This window comes from Xiphophorus maculatus, chromosome 2 (genome assembly GCF_002775205.1).
Source record: "Xiphophorus maculatus strain JP 163 A chromosome 2, X_maculatus-5.0-male, whole genome shotgun sequence".
Taxonomy (NCBI): domain Eukaryota; kingdom Metazoa; phylum Chordata; class Actinopteri; order Cyprinodontiformes; family Poeciliidae; genus Xiphophorus; species Xiphophorus maculatus.
In genome coordinates, this window is record NC_036444.1 from 20,983,808 (window position 1) to 21,001,901 (window position 18,094).

At 40.4% G+C, this 18,094-nt stretch overlaps 3 protein-coding genes across 5 annotated transcripts; 1 reads left to right on the forward strand and 2 right to left on the reverse strand.

Annotated features, from left to right (window-relative positions):
- Positions 1-861: 861 nt before the first annotated feature.
- On the reverse strand, positions 862-8,087 carry LOC102232948 (MICOS complex subunit Mic25-like). 3 transcript variants are annotated; one of them, XM_023350457.1, is made up of 10 exons: positions 7,847-8,087; positions 6,497-6,577; positions 5,869-6,394; positions 4,752-4,845; positions 4,050-4,230; positions 3,927-3,941; positions 3,388-3,471; positions 2,613-2,683; positions 1,436-1,571; positions 862-1,347 (listed from the first exon to the last, which is right to left on the reverse strand). In XM_023350457.1, the coding sequence occupies exons 1-10, from the start codon at positions 7,922-7,924 to the stop codon at positions 1,324-1,326; spliced, it is 1,290 nt and encodes a 429-aa protein (XP_023206225.1). In that variant the 5' UTR covers positions 7,925-8,087; the 3' UTR covers positions 862-1,323. The 3 variants fall into 3 exon arrangements, with proteins under 3 accessions (XP_023206225.1, XP_023206207.1, XP_023206215.1); XM_023350439.1 differs by having other exon boundaries at positions 5,869-6,577; XM_023350447.1 differs by lacking the exon at positions 3,927-3,941 and having other exon boundaries at positions 5,869-6,577.
- A 1,869-nt stretch (positions 8,088-9,956) lies between these two features.
- On the reverse strand, positions 9,957-14,660 carry slc35b4 (solute carrier family 35 member B4). The gene is made up of 10 exons (XM_014473824.2): positions 14,584-14,660; positions 13,085-13,198; positions 12,893-12,995; positions 12,759-12,808; positions 12,596-12,677; positions 12,444-12,507; positions 11,431-11,540; positions 11,265-11,340; positions 11,059-11,134; positions 9,957-10,423 (listed from the first exon to the last, which is right to left on the reverse strand). Exons 1-10 carry the CDS (start codon positions 14,658-14,660, stop codon positions 10,174-10,176), a joined length of 1,002 nt encoding a protein of 333 aa, XP_014329310.1. The 3' UTR covers positions 9,957-10,173.
- Positions 14,661-15,896: 1,236 nt separating this feature from the next.
- LOC102231227 (vesicle transport protein GOT1B) lies at positions 15,897-17,930 on the forward strand. Its single transcript, XM_005796300.3, has 5 exons — positions 15,897-16,078; positions 16,401-16,492; positions 16,951-17,129; positions 17,211-17,292; positions 17,376-17,930. The coding sequence occupies exons 1-5, from the start codon at positions 16,054-16,056 to the stop codon at positions 17,412-17,414; spliced, it is 417 nt and encodes a 138-aa protein (XP_005796357.1). The 5' UTR covers positions 15,897-16,053; the 3' UTR covers positions 17,415-17,930.
- The last annotated feature ends 164 nt before the right edge of the window (positions 17,931-18,094 follow it).

Sequence of the window (18,094 nt, forward strand, 5' to 3'; positions counted from 1 at the left end):
CAGACCCTGCAGGAGTAAATGTGTTAAAATGATATGGTTAGACACAGCTATCTATATTCAAGATGAAAATTTTTCCTGTTCATTCAAGCTCAACCTTTTTTCCCCCCCAGTTTTTGGAGTACATCCTTAATAAGTCAATTTTTCAACATTTGAGCTACTCTAATCAAGATTTAAATCTCATTCTCAATAACTTACAAAAAACCCCAAACCAAAACATGAAACCACCCCACATCATATCGCTGGCACCACATGACTTTTCGGATAGTTTGGTATAGTGCAAGTGATGAACTGTGCCTGGTTTCCTTTCGTCAAACAGCTGGAGTCTGATCTTTGCCTGACCTGCAGAATCCGTTTTTGTTCAGCTTCACATGCCACCAATTCAACTCCATCTGTGCTTCAATCCGGAAGTGTGAGGAGCTGAGTCACGGTGATTGTGAATTTCCAACATTTTTCACACCCTTTCAATTTCTGGAAGCCATTGTTTATATAACACAAAGGTATTCCTCAACCATATCCCACCCCCTGCCAATTAAAAAAAAATACACGTCTGCCAACATGTGACACATTCAGTGAGGAATAATTTAGACTCATGTGGTGCTTCGCCCTGAGAGGAGGATGGTTTCCTGCTAAAGCTGAACTCAGGTCTATCAGGAGAGTCTGGTTTTACAGCTAACAAATACTTACAGTAGCGTTTGGGTAAAGCTGACTATTACAAAGGGCATCACGCATGTGCTGGAAAAAGAACGAGCAGATAAACAATGTAAACACTGTAAATGGCATGAAAACCTGTCACAGCAGCACAGGTTCCAGTCAACCGGGTTGTTGGTTTATAAAAACAGAATAAAGCATCCAGCAGGTCAGTTGATTTTGTTTGGTGGTGCTTTATTTAGCCTGATTTCCCTTAAACATTGGACTCCATTATTTCTAGGCTTCACCGATGCATTTGGTTGTTGGTTTTGGCCAGCATAAACACTCACCTCCTTGCATAGTTTTTTTTTAATACTTTGCATCTGCTTTCCTGAATTCAAGGCACTCGTGCCTAATGATTAAACTAACCAGTGATGCACATCTTTACCTTGTTTGCACTTATAAATCCTGTTTGCTACTGCCGTGGCACGGTTGGTTTTACACACTGATATCGAATGTCATTCATTTAAAGGTAAACTGGTTTGTGCACGTGACAAAAGACACTGTGTTGCTACGCCATGGACAGTTTTGTGGAAAAACATTTAAAGCGGCTGAATTTGAATGTTTTCACTTCTCCGTGTCTCGATTTGAGTTTATTTTTATCTTGTTGCAGCAGCAAATGTCCTTGTTTCCCCTTTAACCTCCAGTGGTTAGTCTATCCTGCAGAAAAAGAGGAAACAAAGTTAGAAGGCGATGAGAAATTAAAGGAAGCTCTAAGGTTCAGCGTAGTTTACATTTTAGTTCTTACTTTCTTGGCGTTGTCCACACACTGCACGTAGGCCGATGCAATGCCTGAGCAGGTCAGAGTTCTTCCTGGGTTTTCCTTGTAGCATTTCAGGATCTGACCCTGAAGGTCTCCGCACAGGGGCTGGATGTTAAAACGTCTGAAGGGGAAAGAGCACAAAGAAGGAACACCAAAGTTAATTTCTGTAATCTATGTGCAAATATGAATTTGAGAAGTGCTGGATGTCTAAGAGAGCCAATTTAGACTCATCAGTTCATCAAACTGCCGAGATGCAAATTAGACCCGGCTTTGTGCAGAAATGCAATGATGACGCACACACACACACACACACACACACACACACACACACACACACACACACACACACACACACACACACACACACACACACACACACACACACACTTCCTGAGACATTTCTCCAGCTGATCCAAAGCAGTCTTGGCTATAGTAAGCCGTGCTACAGTGACCCACTTCCAAATGTGTGTTACCCATGCTTTGGAAGACCAAAAAAAATATATATATAATATCTGGATCATGGAAACCCTCACCTCTTATGCACAATAGATCTGAATCAAAGATGTTGGTAAGTTTTTTTTAAAGGTTTTGTGCAAAAGGTCTGTAATTAATCACACACAGTACAGATTCAGACAGTAGAACACAAAATCCAGAGGGAAATCCAGAGCTCAGTGTTGGGTCTCTAAAAATTAATGAAAAATAATCGTTTCACTAGCAGATTGTTTTACTTATACGAGACATTCTTCCAAAGTTCTGAGTGAAATAATCTATCAGAGGAACAAGTACTTTTCATCATTATTAAGGAGTTACTGACTTAAAACAAACACCTACCTGGCTAAAGAACTGCTTGTGCATTCATTTTGTCTTATTTCAGGTGTACTAAGATATTTGCACTAGAGACCAGACCAAAATACTTCAAAAACTGAACGTGAAAACGACCATATACTCTAATTTTTTCACTGTACATGTGTTTGATACATTAGTGCCAATAAGTGTGATCCTGGTAAAAAAAAAAAAAGAAAAGAAAAAGGCAGGCCTTTTCTGTATTTTCAGTCACTTGTATCATCAGGATTATTAGCAGTAACAAAGGTTCCTGTGAGTTTTGCATGTTACGTATTTTGATGCAATTTCCAAGAACGAAAAACACAGAGTAAAAACTTACGCAAAACGCTTGCGAGTCTCCTCTTTGCCTTCCTGGAAATTTTCCGCTGAAACTTTGTAAAACTCTGCGCACTATGAGGAGAACAGACATGTTTAGCAAAAGAATGCAAATGATGGAGTGAATAAACGAGTCACCTCCAGTGGTTCAGTGGAAAATGGAGTCTTGCTGCCTCTTAGTGGCCAACGACGGCTAAAAATCAGACAGATTCAGACATTTTTCTCTTACTGCCAAATCACACCTGAAAAAGGCATTATTCTGCAAACGTCCATGCCCCAGTAAGAATGAAAAGAAATGATGTGTGTGCAAATATTAAAGCTAAAAAAAAAAAAAAGAGAGGGTGTGTTGAGACCTGTGCAAATTTATTTTAGTTTTATTACTGAATGCGTTCGTGTTAAATTTAGGAGCGAAAAAAAAACCTAACAAATAAAAACAACTGCTTCATCAATTTGTGAATATTAGAAAGATTACGTTTTAAGCAATATAGTAAAAATCTCTTGCCTTGCATTTGCTTTTACAAACACGAAAAAAAATTAATGTCTCCAACAGTTTGGTCAAACCTAAATACCAACATCGTCCCAGCATTAAATGTTTCATCGTATCTGGAGGGAAAAACCAAAGCAACAAGCTAAAGTTTTTCCAACTGCTTTTTTTTCCCTACTGCCCCAGACTCTAAACACTGATTGAATAAAATACATTTGTAAGTATTTTTGTTTTAAAATTATTGCGCAGTATCTCCCTCAGCCAACCTGAACGGGTGACAAACTTCTAAAGTTACCTTTGCTTCTAGTTTGGAAACATGCTCCTTGTAGAGTTCACTGCGCTTCTTCATCTCTTTCTCTCTCTCCTCCAGCTGACGAGCCTGCATGAGTTCAATGTCAGTATCAGCATAACGGTTTCCAAAAAAAAAAAAAGCCTTTCACGCAGCCTGAACACTACAGTGTTTTGTCACGTTGCAACCACAAAGTCGTACATTGTTGGGATTTTTTGAGACAGACCGAAACAAAGTGGCACAAAATCTGTGTTAAAAGGAATTGTTTGCACTTTTTTTTTTTAAAATTGATGGATTGCATTTGTATTAACTGTATTACGACGGTTTGCCGTAGTAAAGCGCCAAAATTAAAACAAGTCCAATTGGTGTGAATATTTTTTGCAAGGTGCCGTGTGTTTAACCATCACCCACATGCTTCTTACGAAAAAAATTCTCTTCATTTAGTATAGAAACCACAGCACTAAATAACACCGCAAGCTTTGAGGTGTGACCAGAATCGACATGCAGCAGTGAGACATGCGGACATCAAGTTGCTCCTGCCCTACCTTCAGCTCCATCCACTGAAACACCAGGACAAGAAAGAAACACGATAAGCAGATGAACGTTTGCGTTAAAAGAGAGAGATCCTATTGCATTCAAAAGAGATCCAGACTGTGTTCTCTGCTCACATAAAGCTGCGCCATGAGCTTCTCGCGCTCTGCCATCGTCTTCTCTCTCTCCATGGACTCCGTCAGCTCCTCCATGCGCGTCGCCCTCTCGGCCTCCAGAGTCTTTTTCACCTGCTCCTCCACCTCGGCCCGAGCCGCCGCCGTCGCCTCGGCTCGCCGCAGAACCTGGATCTCCTCCAGCCTTCGCAAACACAAACCACAGACATTTTAGCCCAGTAGAAAAAAAAATAGTTATTTAGCTGATAAAGGAACAATTCCTGGTGTTTTCAACTAAAACATGAGGGCTTTATCTTGCATACTGATTAAACCCAACTGATGCATTACATATCAAATATCTTTATTTCTAAACTCTATATCTTCAATTTAAAAAAACCAAGAGAACATTGTCCTTAATTTGCTCACTTTTAGGCTGATTTGCAGTTTATGAGTAATCATGCTTGTTTCTATGTTTACTCTGTGATTACTTCATTTATCTACTTTGGTTCTTGGTCTTTTGAAAACATTGATAAAATCTTTTTAGCACCGAAATTGTTAGCTTTAAAGTGATCTTTAACAACTGCAGAAATTTAATTAACCAGCCCGGAGGCAACACTGTCGTTTACTTGTGTATTATGAAACCGGACAATGACTTTATTTAATAAAAGCTCTACTATACTTCAATTAAAGAGAAACATGAAATCGTGGCAGGAAGCGAAACCTTACTGTTGCTGCAGCTCCCATCTCTTCTGGCTGATCTCCTCCTCCAGACTTTTCTGCATCTCTGCTCCGATTTTCTCTCTCAGTTCCTCCTCCATCACTTCAGGGGAAGTGGGTAATACCAAAAATGAAAACATTTTTTATCTTTTTTGCAAGAAAATAAAAAATAAAACAAAAACAAACAAACAAACAAAAATTCTGATTTTCTTACTGGTGTTGAAATGTAACAAAAATTGTGCCAACAAAAAAAAATCACAATTTGGTGTGTGGAAGTATTAAGTATTACATTCCAAACCTTACAATGTTTTTTTTTTTTACAATAAAATATCAGTTGATATACTTATTTTGCACACAATAGCAATTTTTTTTTAACTGGGAAAGTACCATAAAAACCAGAAAACTTTTATTTTCAGATCCTATGTTCGATTATCGAAGCAGCCTCCTCGCAGCCCTGCCCGGGCAAACCGGTCAATTTCAGGGATTTAGCTTGAGGTCGAAGTGAGACAGAAACAGCTGCCTGACGCCTCCAGAGAGAAGATGCAGAATCTTATAAGTCTGGAAAGCGACTTAAAGACGTTTCACAAGAATCAGAAATCAACGTCTGAAAAAGAGTCCACAAGTGCAGGACGTTCAAAACGACGGCCAACATGCCTGGTCCGATCGTCCTTCATTTTGAAAACAGGCTGCAAGACGCTAAGAGAAGTCTCCCCAAATGCTAAAATGAAACTGCAGCACCTTCGGTTGGTTCTTGCTCTATTGATGTGCATCAGTAAGAAACTTTCAAAGGAGGTAAGGAGGAAACCAAGGCTAAAATTATTCATTGGACTGGATGAGATGAACCGATTACCAAAATAATCTGCCACTAACTTAGTAAATCAATTGATCGATAGCCAGAGGTTTTTATATTAACCTAAAGTTAAATAAAAAAATAAAAAAAAATATAGGAATCAACATGTGAGAATTTCTTCTGAAGCGCCTGAATGGGATGTTTTAATGTTTGTATCTCAGGAAGAACTTAAAGCTGCAAACATTAGCATAGTAATTAATCACACCCCTTCAAGCAGCACGTTAATGAGCCACATGTATGTCAAGACTTTTGTTTATAAAGAAATAAAATCTCAACCTTTTGCAGGCGGCGGTAGTAAGGAAGGCTCTTCGTCTTCCACCACAGGAGGCAGACCTGTGGTCGCTGGTGGCTCTTTAGGAGGCGGCGCTTCCAGATGTGGCGGAGCGGGGACCACAGCGAGCGCTTCATGTCGACATGACGACGAGGCTTCGTGTGAAGAAGGCTCTGGAGGAGCTCCAGGTTGGGCAGAAGCAAGAGGTGAGGGTGAGAGTACTGGCTGAACTGGTGTGGCAGCAGACTCAAGAGGCTCAGCAGCAGCTGGTTCAGAAGGCGTTGGTTCCTTCACTTGTTCTATTTGAGGAGTAGTCTGTGTTTCTAGCTCTTTGGGTTCAGGTGGTTCCAGAGCAGAAGGTGGAGTTAGAGATTGAGGCACTTCGGTGTTTTCAGCCCTTGAAGAAGGGGCAGGTGGAGTTTCTGGCTCAGGAGATGGAGGAGGGAGGGAGAGGAACTTCACAGGAGGAGGAGGGATGAGTTTGACAGGTGGAGCAGCAGCTTCCACTGACGGAGACGTGGGCACGCCTTCCTGTGTGGGAGGAATAGGAGGAGTGGGTATGAGCTCAGGTGAGGGAGGAGCCTGGAGAGGCAACAACGGTTCACCAGATGGGGCCCGAACCGGAGCTGCAACCTGAGTTGGTGGATCAGCTGAGGAGTGAGGACAGCTGGTCTTTGTCGAATTTTTCATCCGGTTGATGACTCTGTCCGACAGCTGAGGGAAAACAAAAACACACACATACTTTATTAACGGGATCACCTTCTGCTAGGAGATAATTAGGGTTGGGCGATATGGCGGAAAAACGTATCACGATTTAAGGGTTTCGAATCAGTCAATATCGATAATTGACTACTTTTTTGTTTCAAACATGTGAAAGTGTTGACATTACATGTTTTATTCACAATTTCCTCTTGAGCTATTGTATTCATTTCCCCCCAGTAATGAGACACTGTGACGAGCAAGTTAAACAACAGGTTGTTGCTAGGTAACCAAAGAGCGAGAGAGTGTATTGATGCCTTGCTTAACTGTGAGAAGTCAGAGTGGCTAAAGCCTCTCCTTTTGCCTACATCCCCCAGAATGCTGTGCGGGTCTGGACTGGCATTTACATATTTTCCATTTGATATTGATCTATTGTCTATCAGCAATATATTGATTTATTGCATAGTTATTTTATTTATTGTGATGTAGATGTTTATTCAAAGAAACTTAAAGATGCAGAGCTACAGAGGGATGGTTTTAGAATGGCCTTGTTAAAATACAGACTTTTGTAATTGAGATTCTGTAAAAAATAAAAATAAAATAGCAGAAATCCACGTGCACAGAGGGTGGTCCACTCTGTCCTTCCTGCATCAGTTATAGGTCACATCATTTACACACACACACACACACACACACACACACACACACACACACACACGCACACACACACACACACACACACACATACACACACATACACACACACAGAGAGAGAGAGAGAGACACCAATAGTTGTTAAATACAGAAAATGTTGACTAGAAATTATTTTTACACCATGCTGCACAGCGCCCTTACGCAAAGCATATAATGCTCTTATATGACTAATGGGCAAAAATGTCCGTCTGTAAATTTCCAAAGCTGGTAAAAACATATCCTGTTATGGGAGAAAAAACGCATGTAGGAAGAGTACTTTAAAAAAAAAAACAAATCAAAAAAACAGTGAAAGTTATAAAAGAAACGCGTCGTCCGTCTTATTTCTGCCCTGAATGCGAGCGACAACAAGCTGCGCTCCGTCTAAATTTATCACAGGGGCTTGCAGGAAACAAAGTGACAACAAACTCGGGGAGCTCAGTTTCTGTCTTTTTAAAACGACACCACCAGGTCACGGACCGTGGACACCACTCCAACTAGAACCTCGGCTCCGACGCACGATCCCCTAGATGCGTGATTTCAGCAACAGCGTGCATAGAGTTGCATAGATTTTCCACGGAGCTTTCCACTCACCCGAATGCCCTTCACAAAAGCTACCCCGCCTCCTCCTTCATCCTCCGCAGGGAAGCGGCTCGGACCATTTCCCCCCATCCGGTTCTGCTGGGTCACACCGAACCCCGGCGGTTCAGTCACCGACACAAACGAATTAATTCAGATAATGTTGGCTGATCAATCCTCTCACAGCTGCTCCAAGTCGGCCTCTCCCACCTCTTCGTGGGAACAACCCGCGCCGTCATTGGACGGAGCTGAACTACAGCTGTGTGGATTGGTCCGATGGCTTTTAAAAACCAGTGAGCCGTGAGAGAACTATCTGTCCCAGCATTGGATGAGAGGAGGAAAAAAAAAAAAAACCCTTCATGTTGCATAATATTTATTTCAAAAAGCCACAAGACCCGGCGATTTATTAAAATTAGTTTAATTTCGAAGAGCACGGAGTGTAGAGATTGTTGTCACCGGTCCAACACACCTGAGACAACATGGTCTAAGAGCAAGGAGCCATATAAATAACCTGCATACTCATGATTCATTATGCAAGGGTTTTCAGGTTAACCTCACACTTTCAAAATAAAAAATCTAAACAGCATTATTACAGACAAGACAAAGAAATTGCACCATTGGTCAATGAATGCTACTGAGGTACAAATGCTGAAACAAAACGGTAGATCTGGTGACAGTTGTGTTTTTTGGCAAAAAAAGAAGAAAAAAAAGTAATGAAAGAATCAAAATATTGGATTTATTTTTCCAATGTGTTTGTGAGCTCAAAATTGGCTCCTCGCTTGGGCTGACGAAAGGCGTCCTAGTGATGGCAGGACACCCTATAAAGGAGGTGGTCAGATTTCAGAAAGTAAGAACATTTCTACAAATTATGTATCACATTTTGCACAAATATGTGTCTCACTTTGGAGCCAGAGGCCTAAACCACAGCAATTATCTGCTTTAACCAACATCGGCCCCCAATATAAATGTTGGTGGGCATAATACAGTAAAACTCTGATTTATCTTTACCTCTGTGCATAACACGACTAATCAAATCACAATAATCTGCTAAAAAAAAAAAAGTCATGTCTAAACACTTCTTAAGGGGAAAGTAGGGTAAGAATGAATACTGAGGAGTGCTACAAATGTGAAAGTTTCTGGAACAGAAGGGGCAAAACTTCAAAGTGCAAGGCTAAACTGTGGTGCAGTTTAAAAACTGTCCGTTGGTCGACCTTGTCTACTGGAGCTGCATTAGAGATTTATGCAGTAGCTTACAGCCTGCATGTTCTGAGCGGTGATGGCGAGCTGAAGAGGTCAGATCCAGATCTGAATGAGCTGAATAACCAATACTCCTTCCCAAGCTCTCTAGCTATGTCGACGAAACCTCTGTGCTCTTAGGTGCAACTGCCTGATGGCACAAATGACAGCACTGAAGTTCAAGTTGAGAATCAGCATAGGGAAGAAAGTCGAAACTTTGATGGTCTTGTTACTGTTAAGTGTATCCAGTAAACTCAACTATCAGTGCTGTAGCATGTAAGACTTAAACAGATGGGCTACAGCAGCAGAGGACCACACCGTGTGCCACTTCTGCCAGCTAACAACAAGAAACCGAGGCTAAAATTAGCGCAGAACGAACAAAGTGACCAAAACTAGCTGCAACATTCAGGCAGTGGGGTCAAAATCCTGCATCAATATCATAAAAATACGCATCCAACCAGCATATGACGACCGCTCAGACTGATGACGGTGGTATCGTGAACCTCTTACTACAAGTTGAGCATCGTTTAAAACACCACAGCCAACCTGATTATTGCTGGTGATCACATCTGTCCCGTTATAACCAGAGTTTACCTCTCTTCTGATGGCTACTTCAAACAGGATGATGCACCATGTTCAGATCATCTCACACTGGTTTCTTACAAACATGAAATTGAGTTTAGTGTACTTTAGCGGTTTCCAGTCTCCAGATCTCGTTCCAACAGAGCAGCTCAGGGAGGTGGTAAAATGAGGGGAAGCAGTTCAATGCAGTGCTAGCAAGGTGTGGCTAAGAAAGCGTCAAAAAAAAACAAACAATTGTCGATTCATAACGTCTGTGCTCCATTCAGAGACGCGTGGACGCTGATGGGAAAAGATTTGGTGTCCACCATTTTTGGTCTTTTCATGACATTTAATCACTGAAAAGCAGATTATTATCAGCACCTCCTTTAAACTGCAGTTGGTAAAACATGTAGGATCAAGTATGAAAACAAAATTACCGTATTTGTATAAAACTACCACAGGAGATTTGAGAACATTTCAAATTTGCCCAAGGGGCCTGATTTTTTTTTTTTCCCCTCTACAATCTGCCGGCGGTCTCTCCTTCGTCACTCTGCCTTCTTCTCCTTGACTCCGGCCCCCCGCAGAGCCGCCTGCACGCTGCTCCAAACCTCTGTGTACAGCAGGGTGCCAATGAAAACCACAGCTGTGCCCACCCAGTGCCAGGCGGTGAAGGGGTTTTGGAAGTACAGGATGGAGAAGATGAGGCTGATGAACTTTCTGAGGGTCACCACCAGGGTGACGGTCAGCGAAGTGCACTCTGTGGTCAGGATAAAGACGCCACGGATGCACACGTACCTGGAAATAGGGTTAAGGTCTGCAGCAAGACTGAAAGAGCGGTCATAAATATATATATATATATAAAATAAGAATAAAATAAATACTGGAAAGGCTCTTCTATGGGCTATAACTCTAAAGTATTTTAACACCTTTGTAACTAGTCAAAGTTTTGGATCCTACACTTTTCCCTCGCTTACAATGAAACCCAAAGTCAGCTGTTGTCTTGAAGAACAATCATGGTGAGGAAACAAGCAGAGCCCCACCAAATCGCTCTTAATAGGACCGTCATGTTAGAAACGTTCTGCAGGTTCGCTAGCCGAACAGGCTAATCAGCAAATGTTACAGTTCTGTTGTTTGATGAAGAGCAGAAAAGCAAAACGGGACAATATTCTCTGCAACCAGCACTTGAAAACTAACTCTAGTGTGCATTTGCTCAAGCATAGGTATCAAAACCAAAACTAAAATAATGAAAAGTTCTAACATTATTCTAACTTTAGTAATCCTTTTACGAGAAAAGAATCGTAGATCTTCTGTGTTAAGCAAAAGTGAGAATATTCAAACATTTTTGGTATAAATGATGTAAAAACAGTTCTGTGTTAAGACACATCAGTCCATATAACATAGGAAAGAAGAACAGAAAAACAACAGGATACTGTGTGACGACATTGACCAGCAGGTAGAGCCACATTGTCGGCATGGTCAGCCCGACCACAGGAACAAGAACGGGAGCTGCAACAAAACAATGACAGCAAAAAGAATTTGTTCACCCCATACGCCAACATGTGTGTCCCTGAATAACTGAAGGTATGAATGTTAATTTCCCTTTTGTGAATTGAATAATTAATCAGTTTAAACTCACAGCTTTGATTGAAGAGGATGCAGTGGTTGTAGATGTCAGTGGCCAGAAGCAGGAAACCGGGCAGAGGCAGGCAGTGCTGAAGACATGGGCAGATGTTAAATTAAAACGAACTAACTCAGACATTTCCCCTTCATTCGGTGGTGGACTGAGTCGGAGGAACACTCACGTTGTAGAAGAGCGCCTCCTTGGAGTGCTTCCCGTACTGCTTGTAGAGCGTCTCCTGGAAAATGCCCATCCTCGCAGACATCAGCAGGGCAAAGGTCAGCATGGCGATGCCTTGTTGAAGATAAAGCCACGCGTGTAAAAGTAGCAACAGAAAGGCAGGCTGATAATGTTCTGCTGCTTAACCCTTTTAGCGTAAGCTTATGAACGAATTGCAGCCAGCAGTCCCTGAGCATTATCCTACCGCCACCATGTCTGACTGTGGGTATGAAGTTCTGTTTCTGAAATGCTGTTGTTTTTCTGCTAGATAAAACCAGACTCTCTACACCTAAACCCTTTTAGCTTTGTCTTGGTCCATAAAATATGTCCCCTTAGCTCTTGATAATCGTAAAGATGCATTTCGGTAAATGTGAGATGAGCATCTGTGTTCTTTATGCTCAAATTTTTTTTCCCACTCATATGAAATTATGGACAACCATGAACATCCTCTTCAGGCGATTGTTCTATAAAAACAATGTTTCAGTCAGAGGCTTCTTCTGAACCGCTGTAACACAAACTGCAAGTGAGGTCTGCACTTGCCTCACATTTTGTTCTGGATCCCTTTGTGACCCGATCGTACGATTGTTGCATATTTCCTCTGTGTGTTTGTAATGTCGCTCACACTGGTTTGCCGTAGTCAAAGCAAGACTTAAAAATGTCTTTGCAACCCTTCCCACACTGATAAAGGACGCTAAATTTGTTTCTGCTCAGTTCCTGAATTTGATTCATTTAAGAAATAATGTCTTGCTTTTTGAGATATTTTAGTTTACATCATGTCTGTACACAGGTTGTGTCTAAGAGATTGTTTTCTTTTTTTTGTCTCGTCAAATTGAACTCAACTTTCCAAATATCACGGTTATTCTCAATTAAATCATTATAAAACAACAGAGAAATCAGTAAAGGACCAAATACTTTTTGCCACAAAAATGAAAGATTTTTTCTCCTGTATTTTTTGCTCTTTTTTAAACCAACACTCACCAATAAGCCAGTGCATAAAGGCATAAAACCCTTGCTCCTCCGATCCATCACTGGACACCTCATGCTGAAACAAACCAGTAGATGCTCTGGATTATTACTGGGGCGTAACAGCGGTTGAACTGGAAAAGACAACGTGCCTGCAGAGGACTCACCACTTGTTTGGCTGACATGATGGTGCATATGAAGATACCAGTGGAAACTAGAACAATAGAGAGATATTTGCTGGCTGAGTACCTGCAGGTAGAGAAGGTGAGATGCACTGAATCCACAGGAAGATATTTAACAAAGCAGAAGGAAAAGCAGAGGAAGAATCACCTCTTCTTCAGGATGATTATCCCCAGGATCATGTTGGCTATTAGTGATCCCTGAGTGGAAAAGAGGAGAAGCTTAAACAAAAGCAATGGAGGAGAACAGGAGGAGCTTAAATGATAACAAGACGCGACACTTACTGATCTGAAGATCATGTGTAATGGCATGGCGATGTTAAAGTTAAGCGCATAGTTGTTGATCACGCTGACAGTGAAGAACATGGTCACCATGATAAAATAGTTACTGAAAAAAAAAAAAGAATAATTTCATTTAATATCAGCGATTGGTCTTACCCGCAGCATCTCATTTAAGTGTAGTAAACTGTTTTTTACCTGACAGGAATTGCTGGTTTCTTTCTCCCAAATTTAGTTTCAAATATGAAACCTTCTAAGGCAATAAAGACGAACTGAGCAAAGGTGACTATGTTGCCACATCCTGGAAACTGTCTGAAAAACAGAAACGGCCCTTTGAAACGGAGGCAAAAAATCTGAAATTATTGTTTTTAAAAAAAGGAACGCTCAATAAGAGAAGAGCGAGTTTATGGATACAGTGTCACGCAAAAGTATTGAAGCCCCTCAAACCTTTCCACGTTTGGTCACGTCACGGCCATAAAGTTCAATGTATTGTGAACAGATTCCTTTGTGATCTACCGACGTGAAGTGGAGAAAAATTGCGAACGAATGAGCAGAAAAGGTTTTCAAGATTTATTTTACTAATAAAAATCTGCAAAATCTGATTCGTATTGTATCAAATTTTAATCTGTGAAATCTCGTACTGTTAATCGAAGCAATTGCCCAAAAAACAACAACAACAAAAAAACTGAATTGGTAAATAGTAAATATGTGATAAAATCTCAGCATGAATTCTCTGAAGGCGTCACGTGTTTGCTAGTGAACAAACAGCATAAGACAAATGAACAAACCAAATTTTATTGCCATTTGTTCTAAATGAGAACCGGTTCACATTCGACTCATCTAGTTAACTAGATAAATAAAATAGATATGTGGAAAAAAAAGAAGAAAAAAAAGCAACAAAGAGGACAGAATGCTGGAAGAAAACAGTTGCAAGCACTGAAGCAGAGCTGCAGTAGTCTAGATAAAACCACACTCCTGTGTTAAAGTGGCCCAGTCAAAGTCTGGATCTAAATCCATTGGATCACATGCAGTCAAACTTAGAAAAGTGATGCTTTTCAGCTAAGGGACACAGCTGAAGCTATTTTGCAAGAAGGAATGGGCACACATTTCAGTCTGTAGGCGCTCCATGCCGTGCATATTATTATTTCTCTTCTTGAAAGACATGCGTCATTTTCCTTCCACTTTACAGATACCAGGGGCTGGTCTGTCACAAAATACAAGGAAGAGGAAAAGTCGAAGAGGGGTGAAATACGTTTTAGAAGTGAAAATTTAATTTGCTGCCAAGGGCATGAACAACTCATGGATATTTACTGCTCAGGTTAAGTCTTACTATTTAATATTTATGCTCTTCTCCCTTTGGTACTGCTCTTATCTCATTCTAATGAAAGTTTCTCAATTTTAGAGAAAATTATTTCTGTCCACTGATGAAAACTGATACTAAGAAGTGTCTTGCGGTTACCTTTTGTAGTAAAAAATACCGACTATCTACTCACACACATATAGAAACTACACATTCACTTAGAACCCCGCTTCCAGTTTGCGTAGGAGTCCTAAAGGAAATAAATCTGTATAGTTTGCTGACGTGACACAACCGTACATAAACCTGAACGTCCCCGCTTCAGCTAAACTAAAATTGAAAATATTTTATGCGCATTAACCTAAACTTTAATGGCTCTCAGTTTAAGTTTGTGACTGACCTCACCAGCAGCTCCAGATACACCACATTGCTACAACAGCCGACAAAAACAAGGACCACAGCAAACGCGGTCCCCATGATGAATGACGGCCGAAAAAAATTACGAAAATAAATAATACGGCTCACTTATTGGTGCGAATAAATGAGAGGAGCATGCTTGAACATTAGCCGCTGTTTGTGTTTCTTCTTCTCCTTCTTCCTTTTCTTCTTCTTCTTCTTCTTCTTCTTTTTATGGCGGTTGGCAAAGCAACTTATTGATGTGCATTACCGCCATCAACTGGAATGGAAGGAGGTCTTCTTTCTCCGCAAACTCCTGTGTCAATTGAACGCGTCGACATGTGACATTTCGCTCTTCCGGTTCACTAGAGTCATGGTAGTTGTAGTTTATTTTAAAAGGCGGAAATGGACACCCATTGAACAACTAAACCCGTTATTTTAAAAAACAAAACACAGTGTATTGTGCTTCAGAATCGGTTAATCTATTTTAGCAAAGTGCCTAAAATATAATAAATTAATGAGCTCGTCGCCTAGTTGCCACGCGCGTAAACGCTGCAACGTACCCAACTCAGTATGAGTTAAAATATAAAGAGCTATCACTCTGTTTGAATTTCTGTGTTCGAGAACATCATTGAAAAGTTCGTTCTTTTTATTAATACAGTTTAAAAAGTGTTGGAAACGTTTTTACCACATGGATTTATAACACACAACGGACAACAAAACAGATTGCTATATTACAAGATATTGTTTTCGTTGGTGCATTTCTGAACCCAACATACAGTTTATTTTGAAAATGTGAATGTTTCATTTGTTATGTAGAAATGTTTTCATTTTCTGTATTTCAGTACTGATATTATACCTTAGAATACAAATATTCAAGTTTACCGATCTGTAATTTATACATATTCGAATTAAATAAATGAAATTAATTGAATTAGATGAATGTTATTGACTTGTTATTTTATCAGTGTTTGTATATCAAACTCCAGTCTTAGCATGCTGCATGCTGCTGATACACCTGAATTTCTCCACTGTGGGACAATTAAGTATAATTCTATTCTATTCTATTCTATTCTATTCTATTCTATTCTATTCTATTCTATTCTATTCTATTCTAACAACATATTCTTTAATCTCCTGGGATTAGGAACATTTCTCGTTTGTTGTCGTTTTTGATTGACCTGGACCTCTGTCAAACATTAACAATTGACTAAAAGTTCTCTTATGATCCCAAAAGAAGCTCAAGAGTCTGATGTTTGTGCGTGATGTCAATATAGACGATCTCTGATGCATTGCGTGAGTGCGTACGTGGCTCCATTTGACGTGGTGGCGTAGCATGCCGCTAGCTTCGCCCGTGCTTGTGGCACTACAGCCAGCGTAGCAACAATTGAATTAGCTTGTGGTCTTTAACAGTCACAGATTTTAGGAGCGGCGGTCATCGTTTGGTTTGGTTAAATCTTCGGAAGCTTTCAAAATGATTTCACTCACGGATTCACAAAGTAAGAGTTGTTGTTTTTTTTCGCCGTGCTTTGTCGGTAACTAACTGTGTTTAGCTAAATGTACGAGGCTAACAGCGAAAAAACGATTGGTTGAGAACATCATTACGTCACTGTGGAGGGTTTATTTCTTATTTAGACATTTACAATTTACTGTATTATGTGGGAAACTGTAGACATTTAAATCAGCAGCTACTTCATTAAACTCATGCCCTCCTTTATTCTAATCGTGTTTTCATTGTACGCTCTTCCTTTTATTGCTTACATGTGAACAGCAGTGATTGACGTAATACTGATCAAATCTCTTGTTCCCTAAACTTCGCAGAAATTGGGATGGGACTGACGGGGTTCGGTGTGTTTTTCCTCTTTTTTGGGATGATGCTGTTTTTTGATAAAGCTCTGTTGGCGATAGGAAATGTGAGTTCTTCAAACACGCTTCCACTTCCACTGCATGGTTTCACAATATTAAAAGTTTTTTATTTTTTATATATATACTTTTTGGTTGTTTTGGTCAGTGACATCACAGAAGTAAGCTGTCGATAGGAGGCTAAAGTTACAGCAGACTAGTGAATTTGCATAGACAGAAGCATTCTGGAGTATTTGAGTTGCCACTTTGCAGAATTTTCTGTAAAATCAATCAAACTTGCATTAGATTACCCACAGAAAAAACATGTCCTGGTCGGGTCCAATTTATTAAGCATTTCCTTCTGGCAAATTGATTAAAGCATGAAAAAAAAAATGTTTTCAACAACAAATGTCTGAGTTTTCGGCATGACATGAGGAAACTGACAAAGTGTCTTCGCTCAATAGTAGTGTCCTTTTATCTTTATCGGATAGTATCTCTAAACCTTATAATATTTTGCATCTGCATGCAGATTCTCTTCGTGGCAGGCCTTTCTTTTGTCATCGGCCTCGAGCGCACCGTCAGGTTCTTCTTCCAGAGACACAAAGCGAAAGCCACTAGCTTCTTCTTGGGAGGCATTTTTGTGGTTCTGACCGGCTGGCCGATCATCGGCGTCATCCTGGAAATCTACGGTTTCTTCCTCTTGTTCAGGTCAGGTCAAAGGCTGATAAAACGCCTCACACTCGCACACACTTTTCCGCGGCTCACGTCGCTCATGCTTCGCGTTTACAGGGGATTCTTCCCGGTGGCGGTTGGATTCATCAGGCGAGTGCCTGTTATCGGCTCTTTGCTCAGTTTACCAGGGATTAGGACGGTAAGTGTCACGTGGGAGAAACGCGTACAACTCAAGGTTGGCGGAGGTTTTCAGTGGTCGTTTTATTGCTTGCTGTCTTTCAGTTGGTGGACAAAATTGGTGAGAGCAACGCTATGGTATAACATTACGCTGTCGACGCAAAAGGGGGGACCTTTCCACAATTTATCATGGATTTTCATCATGACTGTACGTTCCAGTCCTCGTCACTCCAGAAAAGTTCATTCACACGTTTTTCTGCAGAAAACACACAAATGTGTCTGTAAACATTCCTCTGACAGCATCCGTTCCCCTCGTCCAGACACAAGGAGCATCCGAGTGAGACTGAACAACAATGCAAATGTTTGTCTTTGTTTTTTTGTTTTGTTTTTTAAATAAAAAACTCTTTGTACCTTTCCTTGGAATATTTATGGACTAAACACTTGGCAACACTGGACTGTCTAAGAGGAAAGTCAGTGCCTGGGAGCAATCCTGTATGACATGTGACTGGATTATTGATAATGGATTTTGAATTAAAAAGATGGTCGTAAACTTTACAGAAATGTGCGTTTCTGTAAAAATATGTTTTGAGATGTTTGTACTGTAATTTTTACAGTGATTTTTCTAAATGTATACCTGCAATAAATTGTCCTTTTTGCAAATGTGTGTGTTTTTTTTTTTATGTTCTCTGAAAAGCCAACCTGGATTTTTTTTTTATATTCAAGTACATTAAGCATCGTCCAGCTTGAGGTTTTGACCATGTGACAAACTAGAGTAAAATATCTTAGTTTTATAATATCATGGTATTAACACAATTTAAAACAAA

Excerpts from the sequence above, each read along its gene's own strand:
- LOC102231227 (XM_005796300.3), top strand. The coding sequence starts at position 16,054 with ATGATTTCACTCACGGATTCACAAA. Across the intron at positions 16,493-16,950 it reads CTCTGTTGGCGATAGGAAAT|ATTCTCTTCGTGGCAGGCCT; the intron begins GTGAGTTCTTCA and ends ATCTGCATGCAG. Across the intron at positions 17,130-17,210 it reads GGTTTCTTCCTCTTGTTCAG|GGGATTCTTCCCGGTGGCGG; the intron begins GTCAGGTCAAAG and ends TCGCGTTTACAG.
- slc35b4 (XM_014473824.2), bottom strand. The coding sequence starts at position 14,660 with ATGGGGACCGCGTTTGCTGTGGTCCTTGTTTTTGTCGGCTGTTGTAGC. Across the intron at positions 12,809-12,892 it reads TACACATGATCTTCAGATCA|GGATCACTAATAGCCAACAT; the intron begins GTAAGTGTCGCG and ends TTTTCCACTCAG. Across the intron at positions 12,678-12,758 it reads ATAATCATCCTGAAGAAGAG|GTACTCAGCCAGCAAATATC; the intron begins GTGATTCTTCCT and ends CTCTACCTGCAG.
- LOC102232948 (XM_023350439.1), bottom strand. The coding sequence starts at position 7,924 with ATGGGGGGAAATGGTCCGAGCCGCTTCCCTGCGGAGGATGAAGGAGGA. Across the intron at positions 1,572-2,612 it reads GAGACTCGCAAGCGTTTTGC|ACGTTTTAACATCCAGCCCC; the intron begins GTAAGTTTTTAC and ends TTTCCCCTTCAG. Across the intron at positions 1,348-1,435 it reads GTGTGGACAACGCCAAGAAA|GATAGACTAACCACTGGAGG; the intron begins GTAAGAACTAAA and ends CTTTTTCTGCAG.